The following is a 19,327-nucleotide window of genomic DNA, read 5'->3' as shown; positions in this document are numbered from 1 at the left end:
AGTCCTCCTCCACCACCCTTTCAGGCCGTGCATTCCAGATCCTAACCACTCGCTGTGTAAAAAAGTTTTTTCTTATGTCGCCTTTGGTTCTTTTTCCAAGCACCATATATTTATTACTTTTAACTATCTATATCTCTCTCAATCATTATGTTAAACCTTCTGATATTATGACCATTACTCACTACATGTTCTTCCATGCTTACTTCTCATATCTGCTCCAGTTGATTTCTGATTACAAGGTTACTAAGTCTATCAGTGCTTCCTCCATATTGGGGCAGTGTACTGTTAAAAACTCCATCCCCCTTTCAACTTTCACTTCCTCTCCCTGACGGATTATTTTGGGACAGCTGAAATTCTCCATGATTATGATTCTGTATTTTTTACTCATACATATTTCTCTCTCCACTTCCTTTTCATTATTTGGTGGTGTGTATATACCCCAATATTGTGATCGATCCCTTCCTGTTCTTTATCTCAATCCATATGGATTCGGTTTCTTTGTTAGTTATGTCCATTTTTGCTTCTGCTATTATGTTATTTCTGATTAACACAGCTTCCCCAACACCACTTCTTCTTTCCATATACTTTATAAGCACATCATAGCCTGAAATATTAAACTGTCAACCATGTCCTGTTTGTAGCCATTATCTCTATTATATTTATTTCCTTGTAATTATTTCCTCCAATTGCCTCATTCTGTTGCTCGTGCAATTTAATGTTCTTATTTTTAATTATTCCTACTTTATTTTTATCAGATATTTTATCGTTACTTTTTGTAACCTTTTCATTCATTGAATAATTGTTACTTTCATCTTTCTTTTTTAGTCTGACTGCTGCTCTTATCTCTTTTTCTTATCTTTTAGGCTACTTTATATCCACCCAAACTTTCGCACTAGTTTACTAATTTAAAGTTCTTTCTACAATCTTATTTATCCTTTCCGGTAGGACCTTGGTCTCAGCCTGGTTCAAGTGCAGCCCATCCCAGCTACACCAGTCCTTCCTGTTCCAGTACTGGTGCCAGTGTCCAATGAATTATAAGTTTTCCTTCCCACAATACTTTTTCAGTGTAAGAGAGTGTAAGCAACAAGACTGAAGTGTTTACAAGTCTCTTCCAACAAAAGTTACGAGTATACAATCCTCTGAGGTCTCCACCATCATAGATACCAGTGTCCAGCCAATTCCACATGACATTAAGATGCGGGTGAGCACACTGGACACAGCAAAGACCATGGCAACATCCTGGTTGTAATGCTAAAGTCCTGAAAACCAGAGTCGGCGGTTCTCTTAAGCAAGCTTTTTCAGTACAGATATGGCACGGGTATCTTCTCAACAAGGTGGAAGATTATGGTATACCCAGGTATGTCATAAATCTGAATATTAAATGAAAATGAAAAGACCAAGGCAATAAGGTTCAAAGCAAGGCAATAAATAAATATTTAGCCTCAGTTTTTACACAAAAAGGTGCAAGTTTACGCAGTCATCTTCAAAGGGGCCTACTTGGGCGGCTGAAATGCCCACCTAGTTCACGTGCTAGGCCCTTGCAAATTGCATCCCATGTACATTTTATTGTTGTTTTATGACAGAACTAGGTGGAGTATGCGCTGTGCAAGTTCCACCTAATTTCAGCTGGTGACCAAGGTTAATTTTTTATTTATTATTATGGTGCCAAGAAGAGCAGGACTGCTCCTCCGGGCTGTACAAAAGAAAATAATCTGGGTCACGGCTGCACCAGGTCCCATTCCCTGACCTACCTTTTTTGTGGGCTGCCCAATAATGCCCCTATAGGCTACCTTGGGAGGTGCCCATTTCCTGTCTGCAGCCCACAGGGTGTATGGTTATGTGGCCCAGCCCTCAAAATGGACTACTCTTAGTGAAAATCTAGCCCTTAGTAGGAATAGGTTTGTGGAAAAAATGGCTGCCAGGCTGGCTGCTCCATAAAGAGCTCTGGAGCTTTTCACTTTTATCCATGGGAATCTCCAGCCATCCTCTGCCCTTTCTCTCCCAGATCTGCTCGCTTCCACTGTTCAAGTTCCCCTGCCTTCATCAGTTGTGCATTTTAGCCCCAGCTACAAGTTAACTGCTTTAAACCGTCATCCCCTATCCCTCAAAGCCTTCCTGATAAAGTGTGCCATCCCCACTGACACCTGGAAGTCCTTGGCCAAAGACTGCCCTAAGTGGAGGAAGTGCATTCGGGAGGGCGCTGAGCTCCTCGAGTATCGTTGCCGAGAGCATGCAGAAATCAAGCGCAGGCAGCCGAAGGAGCGTGCGGCAAACCAGGCTCCCTGCCCACCCTTTCCCTCAACGACTATCTGTCCCACCTGTGACAGAAACTGTGGTTCTCGTATTGGACTGTACAGCCACCTAAGAACTCATGCTAAGAGTGGAAGCAAGTCTTCCTCGATCCCGAGGAACTGCCTATGATGATGATAATGTCTGCTTCTCAAATTTGGGTTCTGAATTCCTGGGCTTCACTCGTCAAGACTACGTTCCTGCATTGGACTACATCACCATGCTTCTGCATTGGACTACATCACCATGCTTCTGCATTGGACTACATCACCATGCTTCTGCATTGGACTACACCGTAAGACTCATTTGCTGTGTCAAAAATCTGCTGCTGAAACAAAAAAAAATCTTCCTTACTGTGGTTGTTTCTCTGCTGAGTTGGGTGACTCGTTCTGATGGGTTTTTTGCTTTGTTGGTCGCTGGCTTGTGTGGTTCTACATTTTCTCCGCTGCTTCTGATCTACGGTGACCTCCAACTTCGCGGGAACTTTGCCATCATCTTCCTGCACCGAAACCGACTCTCATTACCACGGCAATAACCTCCATCCTTCAATTTTCTACCCTTCAAATAACTTCTGGACTTCTCTCGCCTTCTACCCCTATCTCCGAACATGGACAACAGTTTGTTGATGCTCCAAACCGCCCAGCTTGCCCGCGGGGGGCTAATCTTGTCAATCTCCTCCCCAACCAACTCATCCCTACAAGCACTGGCACTGTGGATGCTGGCAGTGAATAAGCCATCACTGACCCTCTCTGCAACTCCCTCCAGAATATCTGTTCACTTGCGAACAAGGCCCTTGCCATCCAACCTACTGATGCCAACTTTTGTCTTCCACGATCCTCCAAATTTAACTCTGGACTCCTTACTATTGTCACCAACTTATTCCCTGTTACTACCAGGAAATATGCATCCCTATAATTGCTACATAACCAGGCTATGTAACTTGAGCTTTTCTCTGTGTCCATTTGCGTGCGCATTTTGGCTGCCGCTTCGGAACCGAGCCATTCACTTCTATTTCCACTTCTTTTTTTCTCTCTATCCCTCCTTGACCAGTCTCTCCTGTCGTCATGCCACCTTTCATCTCTCCTCTCTCGGATATTCAGTCCTCCCAAATTCCTACCCCAACCCTTCATTACTCTTTGACCTTTCGATTCTCCTGCTGCCGTCCCAGGCTCGACTCTCTCTTAGATAAGCCTGCAGCTTCCCTCTGTGCCTCTCTTGCCATCCTCCAAAGGGCCCACCGCGGCTCTCATCGGTGTCTCCTCACGAGTAGCAACCCCAACTATCCCATCCTATTCTCTCATCGACCTTGCTGCCCAGCTTGCCCGCGGGAGGCTAATCTTGCCAATCTCATCCCTCCAAGCGCTGGCCCTATGGATGCTGGCAGTGAACAAGCCATCACTGACCCTCTCTGCAACTCCTTCCAGAACGTCTGTTCAGTTGCGAATAAGGCCCTTGCCATCCATGAGCTTATTGTGGATGATTGCATCGACATCATGGCCCTGACAAAAACTTCACTGAGGGGTGATGACACCTTACCTTTAAACAAAGCCTCCCCGCCCAGCTATACCTTCCACCACTTACCCCGCTCAAACAGCCATGGTGGCGGTGTGGCTCTCAACACCAAATCACACCTTGGTCTGTCCTCCTACTGCTCCGGCACTTTCTCCTCCTTTGAACATCTCACCTTATTCCACCCCTCCCACCTCTCATTTAAAATTCACATTTTCTACCGCCCGCCCAAGTACCATAAACATTTTATCACTGAGGTATCTTCACTGCTTTCCTCCCTCTGCACCGACCGACTTCTCAACCTTGGAGATTTCAACCTCCATCTCAATCCATCATGCTCTCTCTCCTGAACTCACAACCCACCTATATTCCCTTAATCTCTCCCTCCATGTGAACTCCTCAACCCATATTCACGGCCACCCCCTTGACCTTGCTATCTCTCGTGGCCTCGCTATTCCAACCATGTCAATGACAGATAAGGCCATCTCTGACCATTGCCTTGTTTCGCTCTCCACCCACAATCCCCTTCCCCAATCCAAACTTACATCCTTCTGCATCCATGCCTGGAAAAAACTCTCTCCCGACTCTCTTAAAATTGCACTCATCAACTCCAAACTGTCCAGCCTTTGGCCCTCCATTCACCAAGACATTTCTGCTGCCACCGATCTGCTCAACCACACCCTCACCACCAGCTTTGATGTCCTAGTCCCTATTAAAACCATTACTCTCTCTCACACTGGCCATTCCCCCTGGTACGGCCATCATCTTCGCTCCCTTAAGTCCAAGGGATGCAGATTTGAACGGATGTGGCAGACAACAAGTTTAGCCATTCCGCGCCAGATCTGGCTGGATCACATAAAGCATTATCGGGTCCTACTCTTGTTTGCCATAACTGCTCACTATTCCAGGATCATTCTGGAATGCAAAGATAACCCCCGGCTACTATTCTCTACTGCTAACCGTCTTCTTAAACCTCTCTCCTCTGTCTCCACCATACTCACCTCCAACAATAAGTGCGAGGAAATCATGGACTTCTTTGTCTCAAAGATTGAGACCATCCGATTAGCTGCCTTCCTTTCCCTAGCCCACTAGGCCAAACTTTCTCTGAGGTTCCCCCCTGCCCTAGCCCTGAAGTCACATCTCTCTCCAGTTTCTCTCTGATCTCCCATCTTGACCTCTCCACAGTCATCTTGGCCATAAAACCCACTTCCTGCTCCCTTGACCCTATTCCCACTAAACTGTTGACTACCCAGCTTCCTTTTCTGGCTCCTATGTTAACTGACGTTGTTAACGGTTATCTCTCCTCAGGTACTGTCCCCCTCTCCTTCAAATCTGCCATCATCACCCCTCTCCTCAAAAAACTAACCTTTGACCCCACTGTGCTTGCAAGCTACCGCCCCATCTCCAACCTCCCTTTCCTCTTCAAAGTCCTTAAACGTGTTATCCCAAATTAATGCCCATCTTTCCCGGAACGCTATGTTTGAATCTCTTCATTTGCTGTGGAAACCCTCATCCATGCCTTTGTTAATTCTAGACTTGACTACTCCAACGCACTCCTGGCTTGCTTCCCACATTCTACTCTACGCAAATTTGAGGTCATTCAGAACTCGGCAGCCCATGTCTTAACTCGTACCAAGTCCCGCTCACCCATCATCGTCGACCTACATTGGCTCCCGGTTAAGCAACGCCTCGATTTCAGAACTCTCATCCTTGTTTACAAAACCCTCCATTGCCTCGCACCTCCCTATCTCTGTAATCTCCTTCAACCTCACAACCCTCTGAGAAGGCTACGCTCCTTAAATTCTTCCCTCTTGAACATCCCTGATTATAACTGCTCAACCACTGGAGGCGGTGCCTTCAGCTGCCTCGGTCTCAAGCTCTGGAACTCCCTCTAAGCCTCTCCTCCTCTCTACCTCGCTTTAGCCCTTATAAGACACTCCTTAAAACCTACCCCTTTGGGCATGCTTTTGGTCATCTGCTGTAATTTCTTCTTACGTGGAACAGTGTTAAATTTATTTCTTTTGTCTTAAAACACTCCTGTGAAGCGGCTTCGGATGTTTTACTATGTTAAATGCGCTATATAAATACAAGTTGTTGTTGTTGAATATCCGAGGGATATAGATGAGCCCATCTTGAAATAAATATTCAAAAAGAAACTGTACTAACACAAGTTAATGAGACTAAAAATTGGAATAAAAGAGGGTATAACATATTTAAAAAAGGTGGAGTAGCTGTGTTTATTAGGGACAACATAATGGCGGTAGAAAAAAGTGACACAGCTATCAGCTAGACAAAAATAGAATCCATATGGATAGAGATAAAAGTTAATAAAGGATCAATCACTCTTAATAGATGTAGTCTACAGACCATCTAATAATGGAATGAAGGTGGAGTAAGAAATATGCAGACAAATTAGGGAAATGAGTAAAAACATAAAATAATAATCATGGGAGATTTCAACTGCCCTGATATTAATTGGACAGAAGAGGTAGGTAAAGGGGATAAGAATTTAAGAAATAGGAGCAGGAGTAGGCCATACGGCCCCTCAAGCCTGCTCTGCTATTTAATACGATCTTGGCTGATCCGATCATGGACTCAGGTCCACTTTCCTGCCCGCTCCCCATAACCCCTTATTGGTTAAGAAACTGTCTATCTCTGTCTTAAATTTATTCAATGTCCCAGCTTCCACAGCTCTCTGAGACAGCGAATTCCACAGATCCACAACCCTCTGAGAAAATAAATTTCTCCTCATCTCAGTTTTAAATGGGCGGCCCATTATTTTAAGATTATGTCCCCTAGTTCTAGTCTCCCCCATCAGTGGAAACATTCTCTCTGCATCCACCTTGTCAAGCCCCCTCATAATCTTATACGTTTCGATAAGATCACCTCTCAATCTTCTGAATTCCAATGAGTAGAGGCCAAACCTACTTGACCGTTCCTCATAAGTCAACCCCCTCATCTCTGGAATCAACCTCGTGAACCTTCTCTGAACTGCCTCCAAAGCAAGTATATCCTTTCGTAAATATGGAAACCAAAACTGCGTGCAGTATTCCAGGTGTGGCCTCACCAATACCCTGTATAACTGTAGCAAGACTGCACTGCTTTTATACTCCATCCCCTTTGCAATAAAGGCCAAGATTCCATTGGCCTTCCTGATCACTTGCTGCACCTGCAAACTAACCTATTATGTAAGAACATAAGAAATAGGAACAGGAGGAGGCCATACGGCGCCTCGTGCCTGCTCCGCCATTCAATAAGATCATGGCTGATCTGATTATGGACTCAGCTCCACTTCCCTGCCCGCTCCCCATAACCCCTTATCGTTTAAGAAACTGTCTATTTCTGTCTTAAATTTATTCAATGTCCCAGCTTCCACAGCTCTCTGAGGCAGCGAATTCCACAGATTTACAACCCTCTGAGAGAAGAAATTTCTCCTCATCTCAGTATGTCAGTGCAGCTTTCGGCCGCCTGAGGAAAAGAGTGTTTGAAGACCAGGCCCTCAAAACTGCCACCAAGCTCATGGTCTACAGGGCTGTAATAATACCTGCCCTCCTGTATGGCTCAGAGACGTGGACCATGTTCAGCAGACACCTCAAGTCGCTGGACAAATATCACCAACGATGTCTCTGCAAGATCCTACAAATCCCCTGGGAGGACAGGCGCACCAACAACGTCCTCGTCCAAGCCAATATCCCAGCATTGAAGCACTGACCATACTCGATCAGCTCCGCTGGGCAGGCCACATAGTTCGCATACCAGACACTAGACTCCCAAAGCAAATGCAAACGAGCCAAAGGTGTGCAGCGGAAACGTTACAAGGACACCCTCAAAGCCTCCCTGATAAAGTGCGACATCCCCACTGACACCTGGGAGTTCCTGGCCCAAGACCGCCCTAAGTGGAGGAAGTGTATCCGGGAGGGCGCTGAGCACCTTGAGTCTCAATGCCGAGAGCATGCAGAAAAAACGCGCAGGCAGCGGAAAGAGTGTGCGGCAAACCAGTCCCATCCATCCCTTCCCTCAACGACTATCTGTCCCACCTGTGACAGAGACTAAGACTCTCGTATTGGACTGTTCAGCCACCAAAGAACTCACTTCAGGAGTGGAAGCAAGTCTTCCTCGATTCCGAGGGACTGCCTATCATGATGATGACAGGTAACGATAGAGAGATGGCAGAAATATTACATAATTATTTTGCTTCAGTATTTACCAGGGAGATAGAACAGGTGGACATGACATTGGATGATGAGATTAGTAATGATTTGAGTACATTTAAAATAAAAAGAGGATATATATTAAATAAACTAATCAAACTCAAAGAGGATAAAGCCCCGGGTCTGGATGGATTGCATCCATACATTTTAAAATAATCTAGGGAAGAGATAACAGGGGCATTACAATACATATTTAATAATTTGTTAGAAAATGGTATAGTGCCAGAGGACTGGCGGATAGCTAACGCAATACCTATATTTATGAAGGGGGATAGAATATGTCCAGTGAGTTATAGACCAGTCAGTTCAACATCGGTGGGAGGAAAAATAATGGAATCCCTACTAAAGGAGAAAATAGAAGAACATCTAGTAACCAAAAATATAATAACGAATAGTCAGCAGGAATTTAAAACGTCTTGCTTGACCAACCTCATTGAATTTTTTGAAGGGGTAACAGAGAGAGTAGACAATGGTAATACAGTAGAAGTAATTTATCTAGATTTTCAAAAGGCCTTCGATAAGGTACGCCATAATAGACCGGTGAACAAGGTCAGAGAATGCGGAGTCAGGGGACAAGTAGCAGAATGGATAGCCAGCTGGCTTTGAAACAGAAGCAGAGAGTAGGGTTAGGGTTATGGGGTAAATGCAGGAGGTAAAAGGTAGCTATTCACAGTGGCAGAAGGTGGGTAGTGGTGTTCCACAAGGATCAGTGCTGGGACCACTGCTGTTCACAATTTATATTAACGATTTAGATTTTGGAATCAAAAACACGGGTGAAATTGCCCGTTTAAATAGCCCGTTCGCGCCTCCTAGGGCGCTAGCAGGGCGGAGGAGACTTTTTGCCCGAAGGAGGGGGGCACTACTGCCACTCGGGAAATTGCCCAGGAGTTTGTGGAGGCGCTGCCAACGTTGACGTTATCGCGATGCACGGTGGCCCCTCATCGCCCCACGCCAACCCCATAACGCCCCGCGAAGCTGGCCGAAATCTGCTCGTGGGGCGCTCCTTAAAGGGGAGACGGCAGCGCCCTGGGCAGCCATCTTATTTTGCCTGCCGACTCTCAGGTCGGCTCTAAGATGGCAGCTCTAGCGTGATCTAGGCTGCCATCGTGCAGCCCGGCACACTGTGTCGGTCGCACGCTGCCCCGGTGGCCTAATGGAGGCCATTAGAGGCCTTACAGAGTGACTTTCCCCTTTAATCATAGATTCATCGAAATTTACAGCACGAAAGGAGGCCATTTCAGCCATTGTGTCCGCGCCAGCCGACAAGAGCTATCCAGCCTAATCCCACTTTCGAGCGCTTGGTCCCTAGCCCTGTAAATGCACATCCAAGTATTTTTTAAATGTGGTGAGGCATTCTGTCTCTACCACCCTTTCAGGCAGTGAGTTCCAGACCCTCACCACCCTCTGGGTGAAGAAATTTCCCCTCATATCTCCTCTATACCTCCTTCCAATTACTTTAAATCTATGGCCCCTGGTTGTTGACCTCTCTGCCAAGGGAAACAGGTCCTTCCTATCCAATCTATCCAGGCCCCTCATAATTTTATACACCTCAATCAGGTCTCCCCTCAGCCTCCTCTGTTCCAAAGAAAACAGACCCAGCATCTCCAATCTTTCCTCATAGCCAAAATTCTCCAGTCCAGGCAACATTCTTGTAAATCGCCTCTTTAGAAAGGCACAGACTAATCAAGGATAGTCAACATGGATTTTTAAAGGGCACCTTGTTGTTGACTAACTGAACTGAACATTTTGAGGAAATCACGGTGTATTAAGGGAATGTAGTAGATATGCATACTTGGATTTTCAAAAGGAGTCTGATAAAACATTAGATAAGAAATGTATGGAAATTAAGGTGCATGGTGTTGAAGGTAACATAGCTGCATGGATAGAGAGAAAAAGCTTGGAAGCAGAAAGCAGGAGTAAATTTGTGCTTTTTGGATTGGCGGGATGGTGATAATAGTGGTGTACTGCAGGATTTTACGCTGTGATCACTTTTGTTTTGCATTCATGTAAAAGATTTCAATCTAGGCACGAGAAATAATACTGAGGGAAAAAGCAGGGGAAAGTAAAAAAACAGACTGGTTAGTGGAGTGGGCAGATGCTGGCATATTGAAAGGAATGCTACCACAACAGTAAGGCCTAGAAATTTTAAGTTTTACTGCTGGCCATTAAGGTTCGTTTCGGGGGGAAAAATGGTGGCTGCTATACTTTTGTCCGCTGCCAACGGGTCCGGCGCTGGCTGCTATTGCCTGTGCTTGCCGAGAGTATTGTGATTAATCGGAAAGTGGCATCAATCGGCGTGCATTTTGGATATCGCTGCTCCTCTTGCCGCACTCTCTCGTGAGATGTGTAGGTAATCTTGGCACAATGTAAAAAAATATGAACAGTGGTCCCTTTCAATAACACTGAATGCTGCGTGCCTTCTTCAGCGCTATGAGAAATACAGGCTTCCGAGAATTAATTTGCTCTACTGTACAACCACACCCTCCCTGCCTTTTCCTCCGATCCCATAAAACCTGAAGTCCAATCAAACATAGACTTCGCCGGCGCAGTCAACAGTCTTCCACTGTCAACAGAAAGAGTATAGTGAAGTTTCATGAGAAGAAAACCCCTCAGCAATTAAATATATGAGTTAAGCAATAAATATATCCAAATTGGAAAATAACAGCTTGCCTTTAATCTAAAATTCAGTTTCCTGCTCCATATCTTTCTCCCCTTTCAGTCTTGTTCCATCTCTGTCACTTATAAAGGAACTATTTTCTTTATTATAGATCTTGATAGCTAACAATTTTGAAAATAATGGACACTTTGGGACACTCATTCCCCCCTCCCCCCTCCCACACACACACAAAAGTTCATGCCTTCTTCCTCTTCCCTAACCTACTCCTTTTTTCACTACTGCCAAATGTCTCTTGGCTTTACTCTAGCATTGACAGGATGTGCTAGAGCAGGGGTTCTGTGGCAACATCAGTGTGAGTGAGTGGCCTCATGCCCTAATGGATAGTAAGGATCACATGATAATATGACTACCGTAACAGTCCTCAACTAATGGGAAGAAAAGGTGTTCCTGCGAAGGATCAAATCACAGAGACCAAGATAGGAAGGCTGATGTGGAAGGCAGAAACTGGTAGAGGGAGTGGAAAGGGAGTGATCGGACTGAGGTTGGGAGGCATCAGGCTTTAAAGGTCAGGCAGACAGTGGAGTGAATAATGTACTCAACTGAGTAATAGGTTAGGTAGGCAGCAATTATCAGGTTGGGGGGAGGAGAGGGGCGGAGAGGGTGGTTGGGCACCTCAATGAAATGTTAAAGCGAAACAGTTCCAGATATGTATCTGATGAGTGGAATAGGGGAAAAGCTCTCAAGACAAAAGCAAAATACTGCAGATGCTGGAATCTGGAATAAAAACAGAAAATGCTGGAAATCTCAGCAGGTCAAGCAGCGTCAAGACAACTAGTTAAGGCAGTAAGTAGCTGAGCCATGAACACCAAGGGCTGAGCTATTGAATCTAAGCCAGGGTAGGGAACTGCAAAAGAAAATGGCCATGGGTCCCACTTGAAGCACATATAGACACATACGACCATTCAATCTGTACTTTTTACTGATCTCAGTTGTGGTAGCATTAAGAGAACTTCAATTGGCCTCAGTGTCCCTGGGTTAGCAACAAGTAACTTGGCCTGAGGTCCAGCCTTCTAGTGACCCGTACTAGAAATGCATAGATGTGGATGTTGGGCCAGGTCAGGCGTCAAGCTCAGGCTTGATAGTAAATGCTGTTGAATGGCTTGCTGAATTCACTATCATGGCTCACGTATGAGTATCAGCCATTTGGGCGAGGTATTGTGGTGGTGACCACAGTGTGGAACTGTACCCCAGCAAGGACTCAGCTCTGATGGCCCAATAGGTTGTGTAGCTTGCCAACACTCACCATCTCAATTCACAGATGATAAATGGCCTTTTGAGTGCGGTACCAGAGCATGAGAGGCACAGATGGAACTAACTCCCCAGGAAGGTATGGTAGCATAGTGGTTATGTTACTGGACTAGTAATCCAGAGGCCTGGACAAAAAAAAATCCAGATTTCAAATTCCACCACAGCAGCTGGGGGTCTTTAAATTAAGTTAATTAAATAAATTTGGAATTAAAAAGCTAGCATCAGTAATGGCAACCCTGAAACTATCGGATTATCGGAAAAACCCAACTGGTTTACTAATGTCCTTTAGGGATGGAAATCTGCTGTCTTTTCCCGGTCTGGCCTATATGTGACTCCAGACCCACAGCAATGTGGTTGACTCTTAACTGCCTTCTGAGTCACTCAGTTGTACCAAAACTGCTATGAAAAAGTCAGCGCTGTGGGAGTACCTTCACCACTAGGGACTGCAGCGGTTTAAGAGGGCGGCTCACCACCACTTTCTCAAGGACAATTAGGGATGCCCACATCCCACGATCGAAAAAAGGACTCAACAGTTTCAGGAGAGGGAAGAAAATTGTTGGAAAAAATCGCAGCTAATAAAGGCCAACGAGAGAAGGAATTAAAATAAATTGTAAATTAACACTTTAAACATGACGACAATAGTAGATAAATAATCACATATTCACCAAATGAAGAAGGAAATAAATGACCAATTATAAATCAGTGTGGTGTGAATGGACCAAAGTTTATCAGCCATTCTAAGGAGCAATTGTTTATTTCTGTTGCATATACCAACTGTCGCAGTCCATAAAAATTGGTACCCTATAATCTTCATCTCACGACAGACTTTTCCACTATTATATAAAATGCTCTATGTACCCTGCTTGTATGTATGAAAGCAGCTTTGTTGCTCTAGTCTATGAAAGACCTGGCACATGGATTGTGGAGACCAAAACCCCTGGGTCCATCTGAATTATTTTCCAGAGCACGATAGTAGGGCAGGAAGGTAGAGTACAAGTGACCAGGTTCTCACTCTAGTGTTTGGCATCCACATGTTACCTAAAATTAGGCTACATTGATTTCTGTATTCCCTTGAGTGCCTTACCTCATAATTCATTTAGGAGATTCTGTTCACTTGAATACTTTTAGAATTATTGTGCCAAGAGAAAGGATTTAATATCCTGAAATTCTTTAGATATTAATCTAAATGCTTAAGTAACAATGGCCAAGTAATAATTAAAACAGAAACAGCTCCTTTACTTCTGCCCAAACACAAGCCCTGTGATATTACAGGATGCACCGATTATGTAATTCATACCAAAATGAATAGAAGCATAAATATGTTTAACACATCCCTTTAGTCCTGATTGTTAATCCAAAACAAAAGACTGAAATCCCTCCTTCCACTGCACTCTGTCGAAAGGTAATGATTTCTTATCAGACAATTACTCTCCATTTGGCTCGCAAAAGCACACGTAAATTTGTATAATTCTATGATAGTTTTGGCTTCCCAAAGGAGGGTCTTTTGTGACTGACTTCTTGTGGAGTAACTGGACTGTAAGTAAAGTCAAAAGCAATACCACAATGCACAGCCTCAGAAGGGCTGATGACAGACATCCGTGGAATTCAAGTACAATTCTTCAGATCTGTATTGACGCCAGGTGGTAAATTTTATGAGTCTGAGCTGGTGATGAGGTTTCTCACCTGTATCAGTTTATTGGAAAGTTGTGGGTAATGTGGCGGCAATTTTCTGATACACACTCGTAGTTGGGCGGTATCTCACTACGGACGTAGGGACTGAAATTGCCCCTTCTCTTAAGGCCCGTTACCGCCGGAAATTGGCGGCCACGCTGCGGAGCAGAATGGTCGCCGATTTCTCGTGTAATGGTGGCCATTTTTAAAATTCTGCTCCTGTGGTATCCTGGTGGTGTCCTGCTCCCCCCCACAGCTCCGCTGCTGCCGATCCGTCCTAAGTGCATCATGCATGCCCCCGATGGCAAAATTCCGCCATAAAAATCTTGCCAAAAGCTGCTTTTTTTTTGCTGGTGCAATGAGGTTCTTGTCCATCTAAAATGGCGGCGCGGCTCCCATTAAACAGGAGGGCGCAATGCCGCTATGTTTTTTTTAAATTTGTGGGCCGACTGCCATGTCGAACCAACAATTATGCCGCCGGGTTCGCCTGGGCCACCAACAGGCAGCCTGGCACCCCCTCTTGGGTGCCAGGCTGCTGGCCTGGTTGAAACCCTCCCTGGTGGCCCAGTGGACCGAATTTAAACAATCGTGCAGACTCTCCCCTTTAAATGAAGGGCAGAGCCACGGTGACGTGGCGCCGTGATGACATCATCAGCGCTATTGGCAGCGGCGGTCACTACACCCGCCCCAAATTCCGTTCCTCTAGACGCTGAACTTCCGCTTATCCCCCACTTCCGCCCCCATTATGACCGTCTTCCGGTCCGCCAAAAAAAAAAGCCAAAGAGCAGAATTTCGCTCAAGAGGCCACCGCATTCACCGCGCAGGTAAAATCACCAGAAACAGGATAGGTGCGCTCCATTTCCAGCGGTGGGCAATTTCGGTCCCATAGATTCAAAGTTTAGTCCAAGAAATGTAGAACCTCAATTGTTATAATGCTTTTAAATTAGGAAACTGCTCTCTTAAAGCTTAGGAGTGGAGTTTATCAGATAAAGATGAATTAGGGCTTGAATTTTATTTCAATTTTTTAAATAAAGTACCATAGATAAAATGATATTTGGTTCCAATACAATTCTGCAAGAATTTAGGAATGTGCCTACAAAGATAATTATTCTGGTTGTAAAGTCTATATTTATGTTCCTTATTTTATCGTCCAGGCTTTTGGTAAGAATACAAAGGCCCGGAATTTGCGGTCAGTGGCGAAGCAATGGCGCATGCCGCTGAGCTCGAAGATCACAAAGATCGAGCAATCTCTGTGGCGTGATTTTCATCTCTCCTAACATTAGTTTAAATCTGGCACCAAATCAAGCGAAGCTTCAGCTTTCAGCAACAGTGATGTCATCAAGTAGGCTAAGCAGCCAATCACATTGACGAATTCTCACAGACAGCAAACCAGGAAGTAAAATGCACAGATTATAATTTACTTTTTATAAATTTGACAGAGAGCAAAATAAAGATTGGGACATACAGATAAGATTAACATAGAAGATGAAATATCATAAACAATGCTTTAAAAAATTACTATATTAAAAACCATGCAATAATGGAAAATTTGACATTCACAAATATAATTTTTCAGGGCCAGAACGGTTGTTCAGCAGTCAATACACCGTTAAAAACCCAGTTACACCTCCTTGAACAGGGTTTAACTTTTTCAGGGGTTTTTAACAGCAATATTCCAGTATAATAGGGTAAGTTTTCATCAGGAACTACATTTCAGTGTAATTTAAATTGATTGTGGGCTTTGGGGGACTTCCACATGGCAACCGGCGATTAAGCATAGAATCACTGTCAACAACTTGTGGATTTCTGCATTTAACTGTGCATGCGCTGACTCTAGAAGTTGCTGTCACTTTCAGAGGAGTAATGATGGCGAACGCCATCACTGTCACTACCACCGCAAAATCCAGCCCATGATACATTATATGATGAAACGCACGCACCTTTACATCATCTGTGGTTTTCTTTCCAATATTTTCTTGCACATGCTGGTTCTCAGATGTAACCTGGTGACCAGAAGTCCATTGGCCAACCTTAGGTAATGTACCTCTAGCTGCAGGGGACATGGTTTGCTCCTCTTCAGTTGCATGCCGATGGACTGGTGAGAATTTTGATTTTACTTTGTTGGTTTCAGCATCACCAGCATTCTGTGTAAGCCAAACACCAGACAGTACTTCAAGGTTGTTGGTCTGCACAAGAGAGTCCTTTGCTGTCCTCATCGCATCAGCAATCAGAGAGGCAGAGGCAGCAGTTAGTGTACCAAGCTGGTCATTTCTCTGTAGGTTGTGCTGAGGGCTAGCTGTTACTGAGGGAGTGGTCGACAAACCAGTTTCTCCGAGACTGTCTTCATCATCATCCTCAATTTCATAGTCTTCCTCATCCTGACCATCGGAGTCTTCAACATCAGAGTACAGACACTCATATCCACCTTTTGGTTTATCACCTGTTTATCACAAATAAAACAGTAAATTAATGGGAAAAACAACAAATAAATCTGACATCGGTATCAGTGCATAAAGTGAAAACACTTTTACTGTAAATTATCTGCATTGTGTTTGAGAAAGCATTACTGGCTTTAAAGCAGCAAAGAAGTATAGAGTTGAGACACAAATCCTCCAGATTACCATACATGCTAAATTCAGTGAATTTATGATTTCAGCCTTCAAAGACTTCAAAAGATAAGCATTATTTTTTGCATAATCTTCTTGCCTATAATGCTTGCACATCTTTGTACTAAAAAAATCACTGCAGTAGGGTTCAACCAAATCTCATTTTACAATTAAACTATCATCTCTAAGAATATAATTTCTAATCATATTGATTGGTACAAGCAATAAATACATTCCTACAAGTAATATTATTAAAAATGTTATGTATTTTTAAAAATATATTATTTCTTGGGATATGGGTATCGCTGGTAAGGCCAGTATTTAATGCCCATCCTTGATTGCCCTTGAGAAGGTAGTGATGAGACCCCTTCATGAACTACTGCAGTCCGTGTGGTGAAGGTACACACAGTACTTTTAGGAAAGGAGTTCCAGGATTTTGACCCAGTGATGATAAAGAAACAGTAATATTTTTCCAAGTCAGGGTGTGCGACTTGGAGGGGACATTGGGGGAGGTGGTGTTTCCATGCCCTTGTCCTACTAGATGGAAGAAGTCACGGGTTTGGGAGGTACTGTTGAAGAAACCTTGGCAAGTTGCTGCAGTGCATTCTGTCGATAGTGCACACTGCAGCCACACGTCCAGTCATAATGTTGATCACACTTTTATATCAATATTTAGCAGTATGATGTAAACATTTAGAATGGAAAAGCTATATATACACAAATTATATATATATATCATTTTTCTATGTTATTTATTTATATATTATAATAAATAAAAATAATATTTATATATATATTAGACAGTGCCAGTACCTATGTAGCTGCAGGGTCTGGTCACTAGCTGGTGCTGCGGAACGGGTTTCTGAAATTTCTGGATGCGAAACTGGGAGCTTTAGAGCCAGCCGTTTTGCTGAAACAAATGACTTCAGCCTCGCTTCTGCATGCTTCTGGCGTGAAATGCGGTGGCTGCAATTTTGGGCAGGTCAGCAGCTCTACCGTTGCCTGCGCTCACTGTCCATGTTTAAATAATGTTGTTTGTGACGTCAATCAGCATACAACGCCTGAATTGATGCACGATCTGTGATTTTCGACATCTGCGCTCTCGATTCAGACCTCTCCAAACCACAAATGGAAGAACGTGGGTTCTGCAGTACACGGAGACACTGCCTGTGCTTTTTAAGATAAGTTTAGATTCTTGCTTTTGTTTTTTTTTACATTTTACTGGAGTAGTGGGTTGGTGCAATACATTTAAAAAGCTATTAACATGTGGAAGTGCTGCTGGAAGTTTGCAAGGCTTTGGCTGTTAAAGGAAGGCTTCCGATAACACCACTTGTTCCCAGTCCTGGGTGCAAAGGCAGCAAAGGGGACAAACTGTTCGCAGAGGGAGGAGGGAGGAGGAAGCAGAAGAGGAAAAAGCAAAAGGAAAGAGGCAGCCCAGACAGCCTCTTTCTGGCTGGGATATCCGGGATCAAATCATTCGCCTGCAGTACCAATGAAAACAACCCCAATTTATTTTTCAACACTTGTCCCACACCTTCCCTCTCCCTTTGTTACTGACCATCAAAGTATCTTCTTGGCCACAATGGTGAAATTAAAGCCACCACAAAGCAAGCTTTCCAATCCAACTTTATTCATATTTGCATCCAATAATGCATTCAAAAAAATCAACTAATCACCCTTGTGCATTCCCTTAATGGTTGTCTTTCATGTGCTTTTGCCTATCCTAATGATGTTACACCTTGCTACCCCAGTGGCATGGCTGGTGGAAGGCTGCTGACTTGCAGTGGAGACACCGCAGATGGCCTTGCAGGACGACTTTGAGGAGCTGGAGGCTGAGAATGTGAAACTGAGTGATGGGGTTTCTTCTTCTTCACTCTCCTCTCCCTCTTCTTGGCTAAGCACTGGCTGGGCAGGCTAGATTTCTTGGGTGTCTAAAATGAGGAAGGCACAATGGTAGGGTTGTGGTGAGGGGAGGACGGGACAGTAAGAGGTGCATGCTTACACCAATTGCAGCTTGTGCGCTGTGAGGATGATACCGGCACCTTGTATTCCTTCAACCACGCTGCTGGCAAAGGGCTCAGCCATGCCCCTGCCAAGAAGGGTCAGCACCATCTCCTCCAAGGGCGTAAGGTGGAAGTTAGGAATGTGAGGTGTACCTCGTGTTTGGTAGAAATTGTTAGATGAGTGATGGAGGTGGGGGGAATGGGGTGGGGGGGGGGGCAAGACTCGTGAATTGAGCAGTGTGTGAGGCTAGTGGTGCAGTTGGTAGGAGACAGCTTTTGAAGATGCATTCACTAACTTTGACAACTCATCTGAGGTCATGAAACTTCTCTGGGCTCTGGAGCCAGGTGCGGCTTCGGTGATCTGGTCCCGCATCGTTCTTTCTGGAGGGTCTCCCGGCCCCCTATGGGTAGAGGACCTCTCTTCCAGTGTTCATCCTCTGCACAAAGCTTGAGTGCTGAGTCCGAGATCCTCGGTGCCCTTTCCCTGGCCTGTTGAGCCATTTGTGTTAGTGCTGAAGCATTTTTAGCATTTTTATGTGCAGAAGGCAGTTCAGCTTTAAGAGCTGCAGACTGCCTGGTGCTGAAGGATTTTTATTTTTTTCTATGTGCAGAAGGCAGCTCAGCTTTCAGAGCTGCAGACTGCCTAGTGCTGAAGGATTTTTTATTTATTTTATGTGCATAAGCAAGTTCAGCATTAACAGCTGGAGATTGCCATGTAAAGGAGCAGGCTAGCTTTAATTAAAGTGCACCTCACTCCAGCAATGTGAACCTTGGCCAACTGCTGAGCACACAGCCTGTCAGCAGCACGTCATCGCTCGGCTGTGCGCTTCTATCATGTAGCAGGCAGCACCAAATTTCCCAGCATTTACTGCTACATTGTCATCACCAGTCAACAACTGACTCTGGGCAACGCCATGGGCAATTTTCTTGTGTACACACTGTGGAAAACATGACTTAGTAGTTGACAACAGCCAGAGGATATTGGGTCAGTGTGTACCCAACATAGAAAACAATCAAAATTAGAAGATTGTACTGACTGCTATTGAAGAGCTGACAGTTCTGACAGTCCATTTCTTACATCTACATCTACCAGGTTAGCAATATTACAAAGAA

The 19,327-nt window shown here is 44.5% G+C and overlaps 1 protein-coding gene across 8 annotated transcripts in view; it reads right to left on the bottom strand.

The window, feature by feature from the left end:
* The window catches only part of hivep1 (HIVEP zinc finger 1), a 330,679-nt gene that overhangs the window by 3,390 nt on the left and 307,962 nt on the right, over positions 1 to 19,327 (bottom strand). For 6 of the 8 annotated variants that reach the window (XM_070880700.1, XM_070880703.1, XM_070880704.1 and 3 more), the window contains one exon: positions 15,546 to 16,045. In XM_070880700.1, the coding sequence (XP_070736801.1) occupies positions 15,546 to 16,045 (500 nt within the window). Of the gene's footprint in view, positions 1 to 2,643; positions 2,789 to 15,545; positions 16,046 to 19,327 lie in introns of all 8 variants that reach the window. The other 2 variants (XM_070880706.1, XM_070880707.1) reach the window with 1 other exon arrangement.

Source organism: Pristiophorus japonicus, chromosome 5, assembly GCF_044704955.1.
Source record: "Pristiophorus japonicus isolate sPriJap1 chromosome 5, sPriJap1.hap1, whole genome shotgun sequence".
Lineage (NCBI taxonomy): Eukaryota > Metazoa > Chordata > Chondrichthyes > Pristiophoridae > Pristiophorus > Pristiophorus japonicus.
This window is presented reverse-complemented; position numbering and strand designations above follow the sequence as displayed.